This window comes from Hippocampus zosterae, chromosome 2, assembly GCF_025434085.1.
Source record: "Hippocampus zosterae strain Florida chromosome 2, ASM2543408v3, whole genome shotgun sequence".
Taxonomy (NCBI): Eukaryota; Metazoa; Chordata; class Actinopteri; order Syngnathiformes; family Syngnathidae; genus Hippocampus; species Hippocampus zosterae.
The window spans coordinates 32,138,643-32,160,654 of record NC_067452.1 but is presented as its reverse complement, the minus strand read 5'-3'; the positions used below and the strand labels follow the sequence as shown (position 1 = coordinate 32,160,654).

The following is a 22,012-nucleotide window of genomic DNA, read 5'->3' as shown; positions in this document are numbered from 1 at the left end:
TGGCGATGTTGCGTGATGCGTTCATGGGTTTCGGGATCAGTCATTAACTGCCTGAAAGAGCTCCTGGGCTCCAGCAGGCCGCCATTGAAATGAGTCCAGTTTCATTGTGAAGAGCCACACTTGTTTGTTTTGGATTGTTTTCCAGACACAGCACAGCGTATAGGAGGAGGCTCACAGAAGTTCCAAGTGTCAATCTCAGCTACTGGCTTTCTGTTTGGAGTTTGCCTGAAAGGTCAAGTAAAGTCAAAATACTTTGTAAACTTGCTTAATTAGAAATTGGGTGTTTCTATACTTTAGTGGAAAAATTATATTTCAACCGACTATTTTGTGGCCTGTTGCTCAAGTGGTTAGTGCGTCTACCTCACAGTGCAGAGGTGCCGGGTCCGATCGCAGCTCCGGCCTTCCTGTGTGGAGTTTACATGTTCTCCCGTACCTGCGTGGGTTTTCTACGGGTACTCGGGTTTCCTCCCACATTCCAAAAACATGCCTGGCAGGCTGATTGAACACTCTAAATTGTCCCTAGGTGTTGAGTGTGAGAGCAGTTCATTGCTCGTCTCTGTGTGCCTTGCGATTGGCTGGCAACCGGTTCAGGGTGTCCCCCGCCTACTGCCCGAGAACATCTGGGAAAGACTCCAGCATGCTCCGCGATCCTTGTGAGGATAAAGCGGATCAGAAAATGGATGGATGGATGAATTCTTTCAGGCACGGCGGTTACTACAGTGGACAGGTAAACATGATCTCAGGTTCCAGGGTGCATGAAAGGGTTAAGCACCAATCTCCGAGCCTTTTCCTGTCAATTTACGTGCATATAAAAAGGAGGCAACCTTACTCCCTGCTCACTTTCACGCATTGGATTCCGACTGCTACTTTCATGTGACTGATATGAAAGTAGAACATTTACATTTAGATGACTCCATTCTGGAGAGTGTGAGAAGGTTACACCGCATCAGCAAGGTGTAACTTTTATTAACAACATCCTCCCCCAAAGACCAACTTCAGCGTTATATAAAATCATGTCACATTTACCCCCCATCCCCCGAAAAAATTGTTTGCAGCATGTGTCATGAAAATCCACAAATGCAACATTTTATTTGGATTCAATCTCCCCCCCAAGCTCATTAGGTTAATATAAGTGGTGGAAACAAGCAGTAAAAAAAGTCAGCAAAGCAAGCCTTAAGAGATCTCACTTTTTTATTGTTCATAAACACCAATGCCTCAATTATAGAGCGTGTGCTGCCCCAAGCCAGGCGCTTCTATTATAACATCTCTGCAGTGACCGAGCCTAATTGCACCAGAGAGGCTATTGCCTACCCAGTGGGTGTGGACAAAAGACACGGACTGTCTATTCGAATGTGTCCACTGGCTGCACGTTCAATTAACAGAACTCGAGTCAAATCGCTGGTGTGCACATGCATTCCCGGGACACAATAATGAGACGTCTAAAGGCTTGATGGATTTAATTCTTTAGCTCAGCACAAGTCATTGATGTCCAACTAATGGGGTCTTAGCCATCTTTGAGAAGAATAAAACCTGGAAATACACTGGAGTAATGTTAATAAATATAAATAGAATAAAAATAAATTGTGTTTTGCCATGCGGTTGAATCTAATGTTAATCTAAAGGAGCCACGTGGGTTTTTTTGGTTTGTTTGTTTGGAGTTTTTTTCCCCTTTTTCTATTGCCTTTTGTACTGTCACCACAAGGGAAAATGATTCAAATGAACGAGAATTGAACTCACCGCGACACAGGGAAGGATCTGGCTACAATATTAGCAATGCAATTAATCAATCAATTAATCATTTCCATCAAGCGATGTATTAGACTTTACACAGATCTGAATGGCTGGATTGTAACGGCCGATATTTTGCATTTTATGCACATTTTTTCAACAGGCGGAATGTCTTTAATTCACCGATTGCTAAATGACATCATAGATTGACATCATAACCCAGCAAAATAAATCATGACAGCAACAGTACCAAATACACACTTAGCTGTGGCGAGTCCCCACAAAGGAATTTTGGCTCCTATTTTGGCGCTATATGTCAACATGTAACTGTTGTAATAACCTTCACTGCTACTTGGAAAGCCCGTTTGTTGCTTGTGTGGTCCGTGTATGCGAGTGTCTCTGTATTGGTACAAGGCTGCAAAAACAGTGCCTCAAATGATCTTTAAAGTTTGGGAATCGGTCTAAGTAGTGTCAGCTCAACCCGTTTTAAACCCCATCGCTACTCTAGCTTGTGTAATGGCATCTCATCACTTTCACTGCATAGCCGGTGCTTCTTTTGTTGTCTTAGTGTGTGTTTTGGTTTAGAAATGCCATGCTGGTGTTGGCCAAAGCTTGACTGTAGCCAACAAGGTCTTCCGAGTTCTGGATTACATTGTGAAAAGGCGTTTATGGCAGACGAACCAATCTACGAGCATGGCGAGTGTCCACCCTCCCATGCATGTTAACTGATAACCCGCTAACAGCAAAATCTGACCACAACAGAGTTTATCTTGCGTTTACTCATTCGGTAGGCTCCACAATGTCACATGCGCCGATGAAAATGACACAATGAATATTATCGATTGCCCACAATGATACAGTTATTCACATTTGTGAAACGAAGAAAGCTACATATAGCTGTTACGTTATGGGCCCTATTTTCACAGACAGGCACCCATGCGCTCGGTGTGAAAACGGAAAACCAGTCTACCGTGTTTGGGGCCGTGTTGCCGCTTTCTGGGCATTCCGGCGCATGGAGTTGCCTCGTATTTGAAAAAGATAGCCTCTCAAGTTCAGAGGCTTTCAAATTTTTTTTAATTGGATGACCATATGGGAGCTCTCAACTCTTCAAGTTACACTATACATGGCCATACCCAAAATAACCTGATGGAAATCAGTCCATAGTGTATTGTGGTACACATTTCCCATAAATATGAGCAATCAGTGTGAGTCATTATTTCTAGATAAAGCGCTGCTGTACCCTAATGAGGCCCTGCGATGATGTGATGTCTTTCTGTTGGGCTGAGCGGTGCAGCGTGTCGAGCTCATTAGACCCCCCCTGGCCCCCCCACTCGTTTTCGTTTTCAGAAATACAAACACAGCGCTGACACAACTAAAATCGCTGACAGATGAAGCACATCTTACTCCCCACGTCTCCTCTGATTAAATGCCACATGAACGCGTTTCAAAGTTATTCCTGTGCAAAAGCTCAGTGATGTCCCGTGTCCCCATTAGAAGTGACACTCTTCCCACTCATTTTTTAAAACATTTATTTTAATCTTACAGCCGCACCCCCACCTCTTTTACCTTCCTGTTCTTATTCTTGTCTTTACTTTCTCTTCACTGATGGGAATTAGGCGGAGGTGTCACTAGTCTGGCAGCCACTGAGAAGATGAAAAGATCAGCGGGAGCTGACGCCGACAAGGGCGCCACTCGTTGGAAAGTACAGTTGTTTTTGGATGTTTTGGGGAAGTTTTGCAAAGTAGGCCATGCGCTATAAATTCTAATGGCACTTTTACACCACATGGGACTGACGTACAGTACCTACGTTACAGTTAAAAATATGGGACTGTGATTTAACCCTGGAGAACCCATGGGTCCAAATTTGACCCCTATAAATTCTGCTACTCAACTGCTGATGTCGTCACTCTTCTTGTACTACAAAATGGTACTACAAAACTACTGGTTACTCTAAAATGGTTCAATGATTTTGTTGTTTACCATGATACTAATGCAGCGTGTTATACCGGAGACAAATTCCTTGTGTGTTCCACATACTTGGCCAATAAAGATGATTCTGATTCTGATTCTGATTCTACCCTTAAAACCCAATGGGTCAAATTTGTCCCTAATACTAAATTAGGATTGAAGCATTAAATATTTGAAAAAACGTATATCTTGGTGGCCCGGTAGTCCAGTGGTTAGCACGTCGGCTTCACAGTGCAGAGAAGCACATCTTCCGGGTTCGATTCCAGCTCCGGCCTCCCTGTTTGGAGTTTGCATGTTCTCCCCGGGCCTGCGTGGGTTTTCTCCAGGTGCTCCGGTTTCCTCCCATATTCCAAAAACATGCGTGGCAGGCTGATTGAACACTCTAAATTGTCTCTAGGTGTGAGTGTGAGTGCGAATGGTTGTTAGTTTCTGTGTGCCCTGCGATTGGCTGGCAACCGATTCAGGTTGTCCCCCGCCTACAGCCCGAAGACAGCTGGGATAGGCTCCAGCACCCCCCCGCGACCCTAGTGAGGATCAAGTGGCTCGGAAGATGAATGAATGAATATATCTTGGTGTTCAGTGAACACCACACACACAGCAGGCATTTAATGTAAAATTCTGAATTTTCCAAAAAAATAAACGGTTCTTGGGTTCTCATTGCTTGTACGCTTAGGAACTGAGATGGCAGCAGTTTGACACGAATGGAATATTTCTCCTTCCGTTATTTCACAGAGAAACTCCATGCATTTCATTCTTTTAGTCAAAAGCCCTTTACGCCGCTCCCTTTGCTCTGTTTCATCCCATATATGTGGTGATTGCTTATGTTCACGTATGTATGATGACATTAATTGTGGGACAAAGCTCCGTGTCAGTCTGCCCTGTAATCTCCATCCATACATCAATGTCAGCCTGAATAGATGCACAAAGGAAAGGAAGTGTCAGGTAGTGCTGCTGGTTAAATCCCCTGTGTCTGTCCTGTACATCTGTTAGTGTTTGAGAGTGTACGTGTGTGTGCGAGTGTGAGCTTTCGTGAGAGTGTAGGGATATGTACTTCCCGCCTAGTGCGTATATCCTTTTTTTTTTACGATAGAGAGTATGCAGTAAGCCAGTTCATTCGTTTATACTTGTCATCAGCTCGCCCCATGAGAGCCTCACTTCTGCACAGCAGTAATCCTCAGGGAGGAAAAGAATAAGGAAAAAGGGGGAAAAAAGGTGGCTGGGGAGGCGGGAAGGAAGGCTTGTGTTGGCCAGCGGCAAGGGAGTTGGTCCAAATGGGAAAGCTTATTTTCAGCTGTCTTTTCCTGTAAAGGTCACTGCCCTGTGCAGTTTTAGCAGCGCTCAATTCTAGAAGTAGCAGCACCCCATGTTGTTGTTGTTGTTTTTTTTTTTTTCATACATGAACCACACTGTGCCTTCACCATAAGGTGAGCTCACAAGAGTTTTGCATTAAATTCAGGGTGGTTGGAGCACACGCTGTGATATTGTGGAAATATGAATACACTTGCTGGGGTCCGGGCATAATGTGGGCAGGTAAACTCCAAAATCTCCCTTTGTGGATGATCAGCTGCACACACTGGACGTGGGCAATTGGAGATTCCCTTGCACGCACGACTGCATCTACTTTACGTCACCGAATTGGGAGATGCGCCGGGGGCCCAGCAGCCGCGTTAACTGGAACGCCGAGTGAGGCATAGCGTGTCGACTCAATTTCACAAACACACTAATCTACACTTGTTCTGACATGAAAATAGAAATGTGCCTGATTTTACGCCGGGGGAACAGGCTCCTGACTACCAAAATAAGGCCCGAGGTGTGCTTTAGCCAAAAGTCCAGAGTGTAGAACTAAATCTTCAATTGAGATTGAAGTATTTCTACAGAGGTAACCAACCTAATTTCACTTGTACGGTAGTCCTGAGTACCCAAATAGAGATTAGACAATCCTCTGCAGACTTCCCCCTCCGCTGCCCTCCCTTCATTTTGATGTTGTACCTCCACAGCAATTCATGGAAATCGGATTTAGTTTGTTTCCTGAGTAATCCTGTTAAACCAAAACATCAACAAAAATATAAAAGAAAACAAAACGATACCTCTCGCCGTTGTACGTTCGCCCTCGGGTGTAAGAAAAATGATGAAACGCTAATCTTCTTGCGAGAGGTCGTCTTTCTTTTTGTTTGCAATCCTAAACAATTCTTCGTCCGAAAACACAGATCTAGAGTGTCTTGATGGAGGAGAGGAAAAAACGATAACGGTGATTCCTGATTGACTTGGTACAAGCCTTACCAGTGCGAGTTGCATTGCAAATGTACATATCCCCACAAGTCCCCACAAGTACTACCCATTTACTTGTGGAAGTGTGTTGTCAAAGAAAATATATATAAGATATCCTTTATTCGTCCCACACTGGGGAAATTTACAGCCTCCAGCAGCAAGAATGTATGTAGAAAGAAGAAAGAGAAAAAAACAACAAACATCTTTCAATTAAATGCAATATGAACACAACATGGATAAATCGCAGTACTATTTACAATTTTCCTTCACATCATTTAATTATTATTATTATGATTGTTATTTTTTATTCATCAGCCTGACAGCAGTCGGTAGGAACGAGCGAATACCGAAGCCTGATCCAGCCCTTCTTGTTTTTTTTTAAAACATGGCACAGAATGCTAATATTTGTTTACAATCCATATGCAAGCCGGCAGCGGGGAACTGATTGATGCATAAAGAAGGAAACATGCTCGAGCTGATTTATCTGTTTTTTTCCTCCCCTAACTCGGTCTCTTTAGTTCTTGTCGTGAGTCAGGCCCAGCAGGGAGGGCTCACCTTTACGTAGTAAATTCCAGTTGTTGGCTTTCAGCCTGTGTCGCCGTCAAAGTCCAATCACTGCTCCTGTGTTGGTGCAGGAGAGGACATACGGGGTGCATTAGAGAGGCTAGGCAGATTAGATGCTCAGCGCTGATAGGGCTCTTCTTATCTCCTCCTTCTCCTCCACTGGATGGTCGACCCTGGACATTAAAGCCGGTGGAAAGATGCTCCATTTTGTCATCTTTGCAAGCTGCCTTGAATTTCACCAACTTGGATGCACGGATGTAGAACATAAAGGCGACACTTTATTGTGATGAGGTTCGAACAAGACATGAACCAAAAATCAAGGTGTCGGGTGTCACAGTATTTTGTTGGCCGTTTGTTGATTTGTTCATATTTCCCATTTTTAACACAACACAATTGCCAGCTAACATAACACTTGCTAGCAAAATGATTTGATGGCAATCTAATAAAATGGTGTGTCAATGTGTACGGAATATTGAAATGGAGTGCTAGGAAAAAATGAACAAGAGGATGAAGCTGAAAAGTACCACTTTATCTTTTGTTTTTAAAATTAATTATCTGCACATGGTATTTCGGCACTTAAGATCACATTGTCTTGTCACATTTCTAGCTATTTCTTCTTGTAGCTTTAGTGGAGTAAAGCTTCATTTAACCCTTTCATGTACCCTGCTCCTGATAACCACTGTAGTAACCACTGTCCCTGAAAGGGTTAGAGTTAAGAAACTTGGCTCACTACATTTTTAAGTTGTTTGCCCGACACTGTTTACATTAAATCCCACAATAATTTTATGTTTGCTTAAAATTAGTTGATCTGCTACCTGTCCTCTTTATTCATTCTTGTTTTCTTTCGATGATGATATGTTGTAAATACTGTCCTTCATTAATAGACCATAATTATAGTTTGGTATTTTCGAGAATATTTGATTGAGTAGAAGGCTGAGTCTGCACTGTGTTTGCTCTTGTGCTGATCTAGAGATTCATCTTGGAGATAGCTTTATCGATTGCCGTGGCCCTCGAGGTACTCCACATCTCCAAATTCATCAACTGGCTGTTTGGCGGTATGTTTAGGTTGCTCTCTGCCAGCAGCGAGGTGAAAGTTATATGCTACAGAACACGTAGTGCATATTGGCTAAATGAGGAGAGAGAAATGCCCCTTTGTGAAGGCGCCGAAAAGTCAATTCATTCGGTTTTTCCAGGTGCTCGGTAGGGGTCTTGTAATGTCAAGTCGTTTTAGTCCACACTGATATAATGGCAGCTGAATGGGGTTCTGTGTAAAAGACATTTGATGAAGTGACACAGTGGTCAACTAGTTAGCACGTATGCCTCACGGTGCAGAAATTGTGGGTTTGAATCTGGCCCTGGTCTTCCTGCGTGGAGTTTGCATGTTCTCCCCGTGCCTGCATGGGTTTTCTCCGGGTACTCCGCTTTCCCGAAGTGACAAGGTGGTCAACTGGTTATCACGTATGCCTCACGGTGCAGAAGTTGTGGGTTGGAATCTGGACCTGGTCTTCCTGCGTGGCGTTTGCATGTTCACCCCAAGCCTGCGTGGGTTTTCTCTGGGTACTCCTGTTTCCTCCCACATTCCAAAACATTCATGATAGGTTGATGGATCACTCTCAATTGTCCCGAGGCATGACTGTGAGCGCAAATGTTTGTTTGACTATGTGTGCCATGTGACTGGCCGGCAACCGGCTCACGGTGTAACCCGTCTACTGCCCGAAGACGGCTAGGATAGGCTCCAGTGAGGATAAGCAGCCCGAATAATGGATAGATGGGTATTCCTCTTCAGTTATTGAAGAGAATAAATTACTATGCTCTTAATGCTTCACAGTGAGAAATTCATCAATTTAAAAGACATCTGACATCAACAATCCAAACATCAGGGTGGGTGGGAAAAATATGGTTGATCCCGATTATCCCAAAAGTCTACTGTATTAAAAAAAAACATGAAAGTGAAATGGATACACACATTTCCTGACTGATCTTAGGACACGTGATGGGGGTTGTGTTATTTTCACAGTTGATTAAAATCGTGAAATATTGAGCTTGAAGATCAAACTTTCAGCTGTGTGGTCCAACACTGCTTGCTCATTAACAAATGTAAATGAGCACATTCCGCTCACTGAGACTGGCTTCTCTTTGGACATTTGTGGAGTTTTCCGGCAGGTTCCCTGAGTAAGGTGTGGCAGCTGTTTCCCGTCATACTGTGCCAAGGCTCATTACTCGACCGCAAAGCTTATTATGAGGCCGTGAGAGAGACTCGTTAGCGGCTAATTATTTCTGATGAGAATGTGGATTGAAGTACCTAGGCACATACACTGTACCTGTACAGTAAGGGTGCTTGGTGGTTTTTTTTTTTCATTTTCAATCAAAATAACGAACGCCACTCATTTAAATGACAGGCACGTGAAAATGGGTAAATATATGAAAAAATGTAGTCATTTTGGGAGGATGTTCTGCAGTTCTACGCTGAGTCCGGGATATGTAGGCTGCCGTTTTCTCTTTTCTTTTTGGTGTTTGGAGTAACAATGCAATACTTCCCCAGAATCAGAATCCATTTATTTTCTTCACATCATCTCAGCCTAATGACCCTTTCTCCTGTGTTAATTCCTGCGACCCACCCCTTCCTTCCTTCTTTGCTAAATGAGTCAACTCGGACGCTTTCGAGCATTGATCAGTCTGCGTGCCTTCTTCGGTTTGTCTTGGAGATAACGACAACGCTTGAGGGCGCCTGATAAGTTCTCTTCGGTGGCAGTCTGGACATTAGAGAAGACTTTTTAGGAAGAGATACAACATTACATCGCCTCCAGTTGCCTCGGAATAACCTTGAATCAATGTGATAGTGGAGATTTCTGGCAGGATTAACGCTAGGAGGCCAGCATTCATTCTGATGCTATTATTGTCATTGAGTTGTTGAAATGCTTAAATGATTCTGTTCTTGGCAATTTTCAGTTTCCAAAAAGATACATGATAGGTTATTAATACTAAAAAGCAGAAGTGCAGTTTTTGAAGTGAAGTGGTGAGCAATTAACTTTGCAATTCTGTGGTTTGAGATTTCAATCTCTGTGCTGACGTAACTGTGTAGAGGTTGGTCGGCCCATGCTTGTGTGGTCATCCGGTTTTCTACCACATAGAAAAAAAAACCCACTCATATTTGTTTCTGAGAAGACTGTAAATTGTCCATAAATGTGAATCCCCCGTATATTCCGCACTATCGGGCGCTTTGGAGTATAAGGCGCACCATGAATGAATGGCATATTTTAAAACCGTTTTCATATATAGGATGCACCACATTGTATTCTATTCTAAGACACTTAGAATAGAAGCGACAATAGTGACTGCAGTTATATTATGCATCCACTAGATGGAGCTACGCTAAGGGAATAGAATACAATACAATACAATACAGCTTTATTCATATTGAGCCTTCAGAACCGCTGCAGTTTACACAAAGCGCTTCACAGAACATTTAAAATACTATGTCCATGAAATCAGAATTTTGACCCATATAAAATTCGCATCGGATTATAAGGAGCACTGTCGGCTTTTGAGAAAATGTAATTCTTTTATGTGCGCCTTAAAATGCGGTAAGTGTGAATGGTTGTCTACGTGTGCCATGCGACGGACTAGGGATAATCCAGGGCTTTAAACAGGGCTTTATTCTTAATTTTGTGAGAATTAAGTTCATTACCCATCATTTTTATACACCGCTTATCCTTGCTGGTCACGGGTTTTATTCTTCAACATTTATGTATTAAAACGTTGGCAACTGATTGTTTTTTTTATGTTGAGTCTGGGTTGTCTGCAAAGTAACTTGCATTACATATTGCGTATCATAGTTACTTTTAACATCAGATAATCAGTAAAGTCACTAGATTATTTTTTCAAGGTCACTGTGACATCTCTGATTACTATTGTAATTTTTTTGGGTGGTCTTTAATGCACTTTCGTAATTTGTATTTAATCAGATATGTATTGTTTGTTAATTTACCCTTTCATGTACCCCGTGACCTGACAACATGATAAGCTGTCCATTGGAGCAACTGTAGTCGCTGAAACGGTTACGTTTATATTTCACATGAAAATAATACAAAAGCCAATTGAGGACTTAGGTAGATGATTGACTGAACATAAGATTAAGAAAACAAGCCACAATGAGAAGACCCATCTGTTTCTGGTTAGATTTTTCTTTGTTGAATTTGAATAGACTGCTGATGGCTATCGTTGCCCCGCTCTGAGTATGAATCAAAGCATTCGGGCTGCCCTCAAATGTACAGCACATGGATTTTGGATTGCCGGCTTCACAGTTAATTGTGGAGAAGATAGATTCTAAGTGCCGGGAGCAATTTCACTGGCACGTTGTTGTGGCTTTTTGGGTTTAAAGAGGGATTTGCTCATTGATCATTCAGCAGTTAATTTGATTCATCTCAGTGGGCAATTTGGGAAATTTTAGGTGATATCTTGCCGAATCATAAATTCAAATATTGTTATTGCGAATTAAGAAGAGTGACGTTTTTGGTCACCTTCAACCTAACACAAAAATAACCACTCATTCGGTTCGATGTATTTAAAACAGAGCAACAATTCAACCGAAAAAATGAATGTGTATAAGTAAACTCTCCCAATTACAACCCACCATGGTTTTCATTTAAAAACTGTAAAGTACTGCCATGTTATAAATAACTAATCACCCTGGTTAAGGTGAGAAGCTCGGTGACCCGGGAGGGGCTGAGACTGAAACCGCTTCTTCTCCACGTCAAGAGCAGCCAGATGAGGTGGCTCAGGCATCTAATTAGGATGCCTTCCGGGCGCCTCCCTGGTGAGGTGTTCCGGGCATGTCTCACTGGCATTAGGCTGTGGGGATGACTTAGGACACACCTGGGAACGCCTCGGGATCCCACGGGAAGAGCTGGAACAAGTGGCTGGGTAGAGGGAAGTCTGGGTTTCCCTGCTAAAGCTGTGGCCCCAGCGACCCAACCAAAAAGTGGCAGAAAATGGATGGATGGATGGACTTTGTTTAAGTGTTGGCGGCATAGGCGGGGTCCAATATTAAGCTGTTTTGAGTTGTGGCCCTGTGAGCTCAGTTGTGGTGGCCTTGTCAGAATTGGTACAACAGTGAAACTCCTCTACAATGAAATCATGTTTGCAGCAAGAAATTTTTCACAACCGGGTTTTTTTCACTGTAGCAAATTTGATCTCAGATGTAAACACACACACACACACACACACAAACGTATGTGTACTCTTTATTTTTATTCCAATATTGCATAAGTATGAGCATATACTTACATGACACTCCCCTACCGTCAGTGTAGAAAGAAAAGAAGGGAAAGAAATTGGAACTTCGTTGTCGTGGATCGTCGCGAGGCAAGAGCAGAGAAAAAGATTTCGTATAAGGCAACAGGTTTTTTTGTTGCTGTATGGGGGGCAGGAAAGTGGAATGGTGTTAATGAATGAAGATGTTTTCACACTAGGGGGTATTTTCGCCCATATAGGTTTCGTTGTAGAGGAGTTTCATGTAGCCCCATGTGCAGTTATCCATGATATAATACAATAGGTTCCAATGATCATTTCATATTATACTGCATTATTTAAGAGTTTAAGCAAGTGCTTCTCAATAGTTAGTTGTTTTGCATGTAATGTGTTTTACGCAGTGTATAAAATACAAGATGTGAAGTATATTACAATAAAACACAATATGAATATAAAATCCAATATTTGGCGTCAAAAGCAGGAACCTACTGATTTCATCGAATTTATTCATTAAATTTTAAATAGCCCGGGCGGGCCATTAACTGCAAGGGATATGGTGGGCCGACACAGTGTCATACATGCCCAGATAAACGAATGAATAAATAAATATATCTCTGAAGATGCGATGTTGTTGATATTTGTATACTGGGGTATAAGTATAATGACTGGTAAAAATAGATCTATGCTTTCTTTTGTTCCTCTGTCAGCTATATCCACAGCATGTTGTTTACTATTCAGGCTTCGTATCAGTCTAGGACTGTTGATTCTCTTGCGACTTCGTACACAGTTGGCTTCTTATTTACATGCGCTTTGACTCTATGAATAGTGCATCTCTGGCACATGCTCCACCCCTCGACTTTCCTGAACAAAGACAACAGCGTTTAATCTGACAGATGCAGTCGCATGCCACTTTCTGCATCCCGAACGACTGCTTCTGTGCCACGAATAACATCAATAGACTCCAGTTTTGGAGGGTTAGAATGAGAAAGTCTTTAGACAGACAGATGCTTGATGGATCATATTAGAGCACATCTGTTGACGGATGAAATTTCAAACTAATGCGGGATAATCGTACACGACAGTATTTATTTACCAATCCCTGGACACCATGCGAATTGGCCCGCTCATGGCTGTGAGCAGGAACGGGTTGACATTTGAGAGATCTGATTGGATGTGCTATCAAGGTGCTCGGCTCTGCAATGCCTTCTGTTGAATCTCCAAAATGATTTTACAATCTACTTTTATTTATTTCTGTTGTAGTCCTGTTGTTTTACACCACCTGGTAATGTCAATCAGATGTTGATTTGGAAGAGATGACAGGTGCGGCCTTGCACAGCCATCAACAGTTATGCTTGTAAAATGGTGTTGCATTTATCCTTCTTGAAATATAGACAAAAACAGTGTGTTCATTGTGTAAAAAAAACAAAAAAAAAACATTGATAGCTTGTTTTTGTAGTCATTGGCACGAAGCATCAGCATCAGCAACACGTTTCGGTTGTGGAGACAAATATTTTAAGCCGTGTCAGCATGTTGTGAGCAGGTGTTACATTGATGCTTGGGATTAAGTTGTTTTTTTTTGTTTTTTTGTTTAATTCAACAGGGAAATCATTTCATACAGCAACATTGAGGAATTTTTAAAGGGTTGTGCCAGATGTATACACGCACACACACCTAACTTTTTTCACAAGTTGAAAAAAAAATACCCATTCTTTTCTGATGTTTTTCTAAAGTAGCATGGTGGAGTCCGGCTGAGCAAATCTGCCTAGTCATTCTGAGGTTCCAGGTTTGAATCTTGGCTCGGGCCCTCTTGTGTGACATTTGATTGTTCTCCCAGGGTTTGTATGGGTTTTTTAACACTTAACAGTAAAAAAAACAGTCAGAGCAGACAACACAATTGGTGGTGTTGAGGATATTCTAACTTAGATTTTGGGGGACCTGCTAATGATGATCACATTTACAGTATATTGTATTGTAAATCAAATGACACCAAAGCGGCGCTCTAGTAACTAACCAACTTGTGTGTCCAGCCATGTTCACGGAGGTGCCTCATGATACGACCGCTCAGAGGGGTCAAGATGTGGAGATGGCCTGCTCGTTCAGGGGGGCCGGCATGCCCTCCTACTCTCTCGAGATCCAGTGGTGGTACATCCGGAACCATATGGACTGGACAGACAGACAGCCGTGGAAAACCAATGAGGTAACATCGTTGAACCCTTTAAGGGACGACGGTTACGACAGTGGACAGCCTGTCATGTTATCAGGTTACAGGTTAGCATTATAGATGCATGAATGGGTTAAGATAACAACAACAACAACAAAACGTTTAACAGTTTCAGAGTCATGTTGATGCTGCACTCGTCAGTGTAGTCAAAGTACCGCATGTGCAAACAAACACACATGACCATATGTTTGCAAATGACACATTTGACCATATTAATGGCACTTTTGATAAAAGCGTTAAGAAATCGTTCAGACTTCTGTTGTGCGGACGTGATGACTCCATGGACTTTCCTATTTAGTGCAGAACTGAACTGCAAACGGCAGAGGCGCTGTAGATTCAGTCTCGCCGTCTAAAGAAGAAGAACGGCAGCAAAAGCCGATATCGAAAGCTATTTATAACACTGGGTTGAAACAGGAAATCAGAATATTCAGCGCAATATTTTTCCATCCGTTGTAGTTTCAAACATCATCGAATAATTGATTGGTTATTCATTTCAAGGAAATGTAGTCAAATGAGCATGCGTAATCAATTTTTTTTTTTTTTAGATTAAGAATGAAATTATTTGAACATCTGCATAGTTCACTTGAGGATATGTCATGAGTCAGAAAATACTGGCACCCTCAGCTAGTGCTGTTTTTTTTTTCCCCCATTGGCTTGTCTACTCCTTGGACCCCGAACTCTTGCATGACTGTCCTGTCCACGTACATTCAGCGAATTAGTTAAAATTGTGAAATGCTTTGCATAGCAATATCTAGAATAGCAACAGTAGAAGTCACTTCACCGTGCTTCCCTAAATTAGAACCTCAATTAAATTGTCATATTATTTGACAAAGAAAACAAATAATTATTTTACTTGATGAAACGTCCTCGTAAGTGGACGCCAGGCCCTTATAGTCCAAAATTTAACATTATAGTCTTGAAAGCCAAAGACGTCATGTCCACACACGTGGACGCACAGGTCCCAGGAGGCTGGGACCTGTGCTAATGAATAAGAAGTGTTTTTTTTTTATGATAGAAGCACACATTAGCTCTAGCAAACTGAGCTCTACAGTAAAGTGAGGGACTTTCCTAAAAAGAAGACATCATTGCCAAGATACAAGTGAATTTATTTTGGCCGTATTTTGTCCAATTGTAATATTCAGCTTGTACCATATTCTTTTTTTGTAAATGCCGTTGTCATGTTCATCTTCGGTTCCTTGATAAGGCTTCCTGAAATGCACTTAGAACATGCAAGCATTTGTGGTTATGTTTAAAATATGATGTTTTCAAAGGCTATATTTGAGCTGAAATGCGGGTCCTGAGGTGACAACAGTTCCTAAGAGCACACGGTTGCATTGCGCTGTATATGGCAATCCAGTGCACTGTGATGCTTCCACCACCCTCTTAATCCCTCGGTTCATTTCATGGTTCGTTTTCTGAAAAAAAAAAAAAAACTCTCACTTCTTTTCCCATCGAAATTGGGAAGTAATCCTGACTCTTCCTATTTTACGCAGGTATCTCCGGAGGAGGAGATGCCAAAGGATGCTACAAAGATAAGCGTGAGTTAATCGTCGCTATGCTCTGAAACCTGCTATTAAGAATCTTCGATGATTACATGAGGCGCCAGCCCCATTCTGATTGCATTTACATTTCTCGTTCTGTAAGCCAGTGTTGCTTATCCCAAAGTACCGGTATATGTTCTTCTGTTCCTCCTGGTTTCCACGGTAACTTGGCATTGAGAAAGGAGCCGGTAGCGCCATATCAGGTTCAAATGTGGATTTTCTTTTCGATTAAAGGTAAAAGGCTCCACTTGCCTTAATGACCTCTTTTCCACAGCAGTCACAAGGACGCATACACTTTGTAGGATTACGACCAAAAAAATAGAAATCGGTTTCTGCGTTTCTGATCTGAGTTTCAAGATTTTTAAGTAGCTCGTATCCCTTCCATACATTTATTCCACAAACGCCTCCATATCTTCCTCCGTGATATGTTTTCAAAGGATAGGCAAATGAGTTTTGCATTTGTTATGGATGTGAATCAATGCATACATATAAGAAATAAAGGCCCATTGAGCAATGAGCTGTGACTGTGTATGTGTGTGTGTGTGTGTGTGCAGCTTGGAGACTCGTTACAAGCTTGGTGTCCCATATCCATAGGCGCAGACGCCAAGTGAAAGATGTCGCCTGGTGGATAATGAGCCATGCGACAGTTTTAGATGATCCACGTGCACGCGAGTGTTCACTCTTTAGTCCCGTTTACTCCGCACAGTATTCAGTTTACTTTAGTACAGGTGAGATCCCGATTTGGAAATCTGCGATGTACATGCTAAAAAATAATAATAATAAACAAAAAGTAAAAATAGGTTGTGCTGCATCCATCTTGCTGACCACAAAATCAGGACAGAGCTGCAACACAGTCGGTCTGTTTCCTTAATGATTTGACAGTTTTCCCATTGTAAATGTTAAATAACTTCAAGGTTGCAATGAAGTACAGTGGTACCTGGACTTACGAACGTCTCTTCATACGAAATTTTCAAGTTACGAAACGTCTCAACAGGAAAATATTGCCTCGAGATAAAGATACGAAAGATAAAAATACAGAATGGGCTGCTACACACAGCTCTGAGTTTCCTGAACGCAACATGCTTATAGCTGCTTTGCCATTGGCTATGACCTGTCATCTTCTTGATATCCCATTGGCTAAGAGGGACCTTTACCGTATATGTCGTTGTGTGTAGATACATAGAGATGTGTCGATGCTGCGTCCTCGTCAATCGCCCCTCGAGCCATGAGGCGTTCTGATACGCAAATGTGAATCCCCCCAGAAAAAGTGTTCACCAGTCGGGCGATCGCTCACGATGCTGATGTTTGCCTTAGACATTTTCGAAGGATTGTTAAAAACCGAAAAAGCAAACGTCCTTGGATCAGTTCTTTACAAAACGCCAGGCAAAACCACTTTGGAACACATTAAGCAATTTACATGGAAAACGCATCTCTACTTACAAAGTTTTCTAGTTAAGAAATCTCTTCCAGAACCAAGTAGATGTACTGCTGTATAACCTTATTCTATCTTTTCATCAACACAAAATAGCATACCATATGTGCGTACATATTTTGCAGTAGAAAAATCTCACTGCAGCTCCAGTACATACCAAAATAATTATGATCTCAATAAGACCCGATTGTAATTACTTCGTGTGAAATCTGGGCTTGTTGAGTTGAACACAAAATTGATAGACTATAGCAATAAGCCAGTACTTACTGTATGAACTGCAACAGTTTTAATTGTGCCTCCTTGCCAGCGAGAGGAAGAAGCATTTAATTACTCTGCCCGCACTGAAAAAGCCCGGCGTGTTGAATTTAATCCATTTTATTTCCTCAAGTGGCCTCACAAAATAAAATCGGCTCTATCCGCAAACGCTTAGACGGAATAAAATTGACCTAAAAATGACCTAAAATACATTGGTAGAAATAAATAAATAAGACTCCTCGGAACAATGAAGTTCAATTGGATAATTTAAATGAGTGACACACGACAATGTCTCGTGATGATGACCTGTTTCGTAAACAAACAGCCCTCGTTTCATTCGTTTCACTTTTTATTTTATTTTATTTTTTTTACCAGCCTTGACTGAGGTCTTCACTTCAAATAATCAACGAATCATACGATCGATTCATCCATTTTCCATCACGCTTGTCCTCATTCGTGGAGCGAGTGAGCTGGAGCCTGTCCCAAGTCCAAAAATACAAAATGCTGCTCTCATTTTGATGCAGCGCAGTATACAGCGCTGGAAACGTGTACTTAGATGAATATATTCAAAAGGTGTGACGAGCAGTTTTTGAGACAGAGCTCATTACATTGTGCTAATGGTCATAATGTTGCGTCTCCCGTTTCAAGATGAGCAGGAAGGCGATGCTTGTGCGAGCCATCATCTGAGAATATTAACTTCAGATGTGTTGTAATGAGAGGATAGTTTCATTTGCCGCAATGAAATTACACTAAAGCCGCGCACACGCTCACAGACGTGCACGCACGCCTTTTCCTAATGCGCATGTGGAGAATGTTTAATCGTGAGATACGTGCTGTGAACTTGCGTCGGACCAGGAAAAGAACACCACTCAAAACTCGGAATCAGAGGGAAAAAAAATATCCGCCTGATGTCACCCAACAATGGCGACGCCCATGGAGACACAGACCGTGAATGGCAAAACATACTTTACAAGATTCAAAAAATATTTCTTATTACATGGGCGGCCCGGTGGTCCACTGGTGCAGGGTTCGATTCCGGCTCCGGCCTTCCTGTGTGGAGTTTGCATGCTCTCCCTTTGTCTGTGTGGGTTTTCTCCGGGTCCTTCCACATTCTGAAAACATGCGTGGCAGGTTAATGGAACACTCTAAATCGTCCCTAGGAGTGATTCTGAACGTGTCTTTTCGCATTATGGCTGTTATTTTTTTTTTAATTACTTTTTGAAAAAACAAAACAAAAAGCGAAACTCCGAAGCCGCATAAATTGAAACGCTCAGTGGCGAGTGATCACTGTAGATTTTTGATTGCTGGTTGACAGTGTACACATTCAGTGTACACACCAACAGAGATTGAGAGCGGCGTGAAAGGCTTGATTCTTCACGCTTTTGAAGACTCCTTTCATGGACAGTAGTTGCTGATTTTTTTCATCATTCAAATTTTGTAGGGTTGTTAACATTCTTCTATGTGGTATGTCAAATTTACAATGTACAGTATATTTCTATTCACTTTACAGACACTTTCAAGTTGCATTTTGGATACCGCGCAGCATGATTTTCCTCACCTCACTCACCGTGCTTTTTGTTGTCATCCGTTACCAGGTAGTGAAGGTTGTGGGAAGTAACATCTCCCACAAGCTCCGCCTCTCCCGCGTCAAGTCATCCGACGAGGGCACTTACGAATGTCGAGTCATCGACTTCAGTGACGGAGAAGGGGCGCGCCACCACCGCGTGCGCGCCTACCTGCAGGTAGTAGCCGAGAGCGACATCATCACCAGTAACCAGTATGACAACTTCCAGGTGCTGGATGACACCAAAGGCAATTCGGGGTTCAAGCATGCTCACAGCCACCCCCAAAATGAGGGGCGCTCCCAGGAGCACGGCAAGCGACTTTCCTCTGCCTCGCAGCACAGCCATCCCAGCGGCGGCAGAAAGCTGAGGAAGCGGGATGTGGACAGTAACCATAGCAACAATGACTGCTCCAATGAGCCCAGCTGCGTGCTGTAATCTGATTGAATCTGAAAAATAAAATAAAATAAAGCACATTAGATTGCAATGTATGATGCGTATAAAAGCTACACTTTCCAAACAGTGCCAAATCCACAATCTCATTCGCATTAAATGATAACCTCGGCTTGCTGAGGGCTCTGTGCCGGGAATGTGTAGCTTTCCTTTTTAAATCAGTTTTGTTTTGTGTCTGACGTGCCCTTTTTCTAAAATGACCAATTTGAGTTCATTTTACCTTGCATGAAGTGGACACAAACCTGCACTTTCAATCCATTGAACAAAAAAACCCGCAAAAACAAAACAAACAAAAAAACAGACTTGCATTCAGTAGAGTGCAAACATGTGCCGACAGAACATTTCACCAATGATGAAAATCCATGTTAGTTAGCAGACGTCTTGGTTCATTGCGGATTAATGTAAAACATTGTACAAGAACGGGGGGTGACATTCTGATGACACTGTTTAAAAAAAAACAGTGTAATCACAGTAGGGTGGTGTGGGGGGGGGGGGGAATGAAAATTTCAAGGCAACAAATCGAAAAATTTGGACAATTCAACAAAACATTTTAAATTGTGCAAGTGTTTTCCCCGCATTTTGCAACAAAGAAATAGTTTAAAGAACTAATGTTTTTTTTTTTTAAACTCCGCTTGTTGTTGCTTTGTTGTGCTAGCAAACAATGATTTATCATTTAAAAGTTGTCCAACTTAAATTATTGTTTTAGCCCCTCCCCCATTTTTTACAGTGTATTCTGTGGACTGCTATTCACTGTATTTACATTAACATGTAACAAGTTTTTCCTTGCCTCTCGAAACAATTTTTGAGGAAAAGCGTCATCAAAACAACATCTCGCAAAATTCATAGTTGGTACAGGCTAAACGTCCTCCTACCTGCCCATTTTCTGTCCTCACAAAGGTTGCAGGTGAGCTGGAGCCCCTCCCAGCTGAATTTTGAGCGTGATGCAAAATACATCGCAAGCTACTTCTAGAAAAACAACCACTCGCGCTGAGGGATAATTTAATCTCCAATGCGTCTACTTTGTTGACCCATCTGCCGCCCCACGAAAAAGTTTGGTGCTGTTAGTTTTGCATAATCCTGCGAACAAAGTCAACAAGCGATAGTGATTTGGCAGCAACGCATTTGTTTACATTTACTGTAACTACTGGATCTCACCTACTAAATATATACTGTACATACAAAATTATGAATGTGCTCTTTTGTTTAGGAGACTTTCTTAGAAAAAAAGGTACAATATTGGTATATTCAGCCTTGTATTTTCATAATAATGACAACGACATTCTTCTATTGCTCATCAGCCATGAAAAAAAGCCTCAATCCTTTGGGCGGTAAGCCTCGAAACTACTTTGTAAATAATGACACTGTATAACATGAAGCGAATGCATGTTCGGTTGTTTTCTTAAAAGCCTTTTCAAAAAAAACATACAAAGATGGCGCATTTGCTTTCCTCCCTCTCCAAATATTGTTTGGTTGTTAAAACTATCTTGTTGTATTTGATCGCCTGCGTTACTTGTTTCAGTTGGATTTTTTTCTTGTTGTTTTTATTTCTCAGCTTTTCCAAAGGTGCTGTACAGACAGATGAATGACATTTTGAGATAACCTATCTTAGTATGTACCTGTCTGCCAACGGCCAAAAGATTGGCTCACGATTCTGAGCAGTTTGGGAACGTTGGTAACGGCTTAAGAGACTTCATTTCATCTCTGCCATTTTTGTAACCACTAGTAATAATCTTATTCGTGTACATGCTTGAATGGAGCCTGGTCATCAGCCCACACAGGTCTCGACTTTGCTCCAAAGGGATCCAACGAGACAGAGAATATTTTGCGACGATGCGGATGAGTAAGCGCGCAGCCTATTTCGCCTCAAAGACCTTGTGGAAGGTTTTGCTCAACAACAGTCCCTGAAGAACACTCTTTTGGACTCTTTCCACCGGTTGTTATGATATGAAGGCTAGTCCAGGAAATAAGAAGGAACATGTAAAATTGCTATGCGCACAGTTTGAGCTCATGCTAACATGTATGCCTCACAGAAAATAAATAGCCTACAAACATCAATTACTGTATTGTGTCATTGTTGCCCGAAGGGAAATGTTGCAGCATTTTAAACAACACACATTGAAAAACATTTACATGGAGCTGGACAAATTGTACGAACGTAATGACTTTGTTTATTTTTCTTTCTTTGTAGGGAGAGGCTTAGAGTAGCTAGCTTTAAATACATTGCTACTTGAGCAAAGTGGAGACAAAAAGTCATTGCTCTGCTGCGTTTATTCAACAGCAAAAACACTTTAATGCAAAATGAACTCACTGCCATGGAGCATGGAGCAGGACTAATTCTAAACGAACTGTGTGGTAAGACACCTACATAAGATGGAGTTGGTGCTCCAGATGTCAATTGCCCCGCCCTTTAAAATAAATAAAAAATGTATCGCGGTTAATGGGGACCAAAACCACCAGCGATAAACGAAAATCCGCGAAGTAGTGTCCAATTAACAAACAGGTTTAAAAAAAATAAGAATGTAAAGGTCCGCAAAAGTATATAAACAGTATCTATACTGTGTGTGTGTGTATATATATATATATATATATATATATATATATATATATATATATATATATATATATATATATTTTTTTTTTAATGTTTGAAAAAATCCACGATGCACTGAACCCGCGATAAACGAACTGCGAAGCAGCGAGGGATCACTCCACCATTTTCAGACCCGCCTATCACAAGGGTTGCGAGGGTTGCTGGAGCCTATCCCAGCCG

General features: G+C 41.8%; 1 protein-coding gene across 1 annotated transcript in view; it reads left to right on the top strand.

Annotated features, from left to right (window-relative positions):
• LOC127596863 (V-set and transmembrane domain-containing protein 2-like protein) overlaps positions 1-21,297 on the top strand; it is a 29,703-nt gene extending 8,406 nt beyond the window's left edge. Inside the window, exons 2-4 of the mRNA XM_052059829.1 lie at positions 13,806-13,975; positions 15,493-15,537; positions 18,823-21,297. Coding sequence (XP_051915789.1) covers positions 13,806-13,975; positions 15,493-15,537; positions 18,823-19,227 — 620 coding nt within the window. The 3' untranslated portion in view covers positions 19,228-21,297. The remainder of the gene's footprint in view (positions 1-13,805; positions 13,976-15,492; positions 15,538-18,822) is intronic.
• The last annotated feature ends 715 nt before the right edge of the window (positions 21,298-22,012 follow it).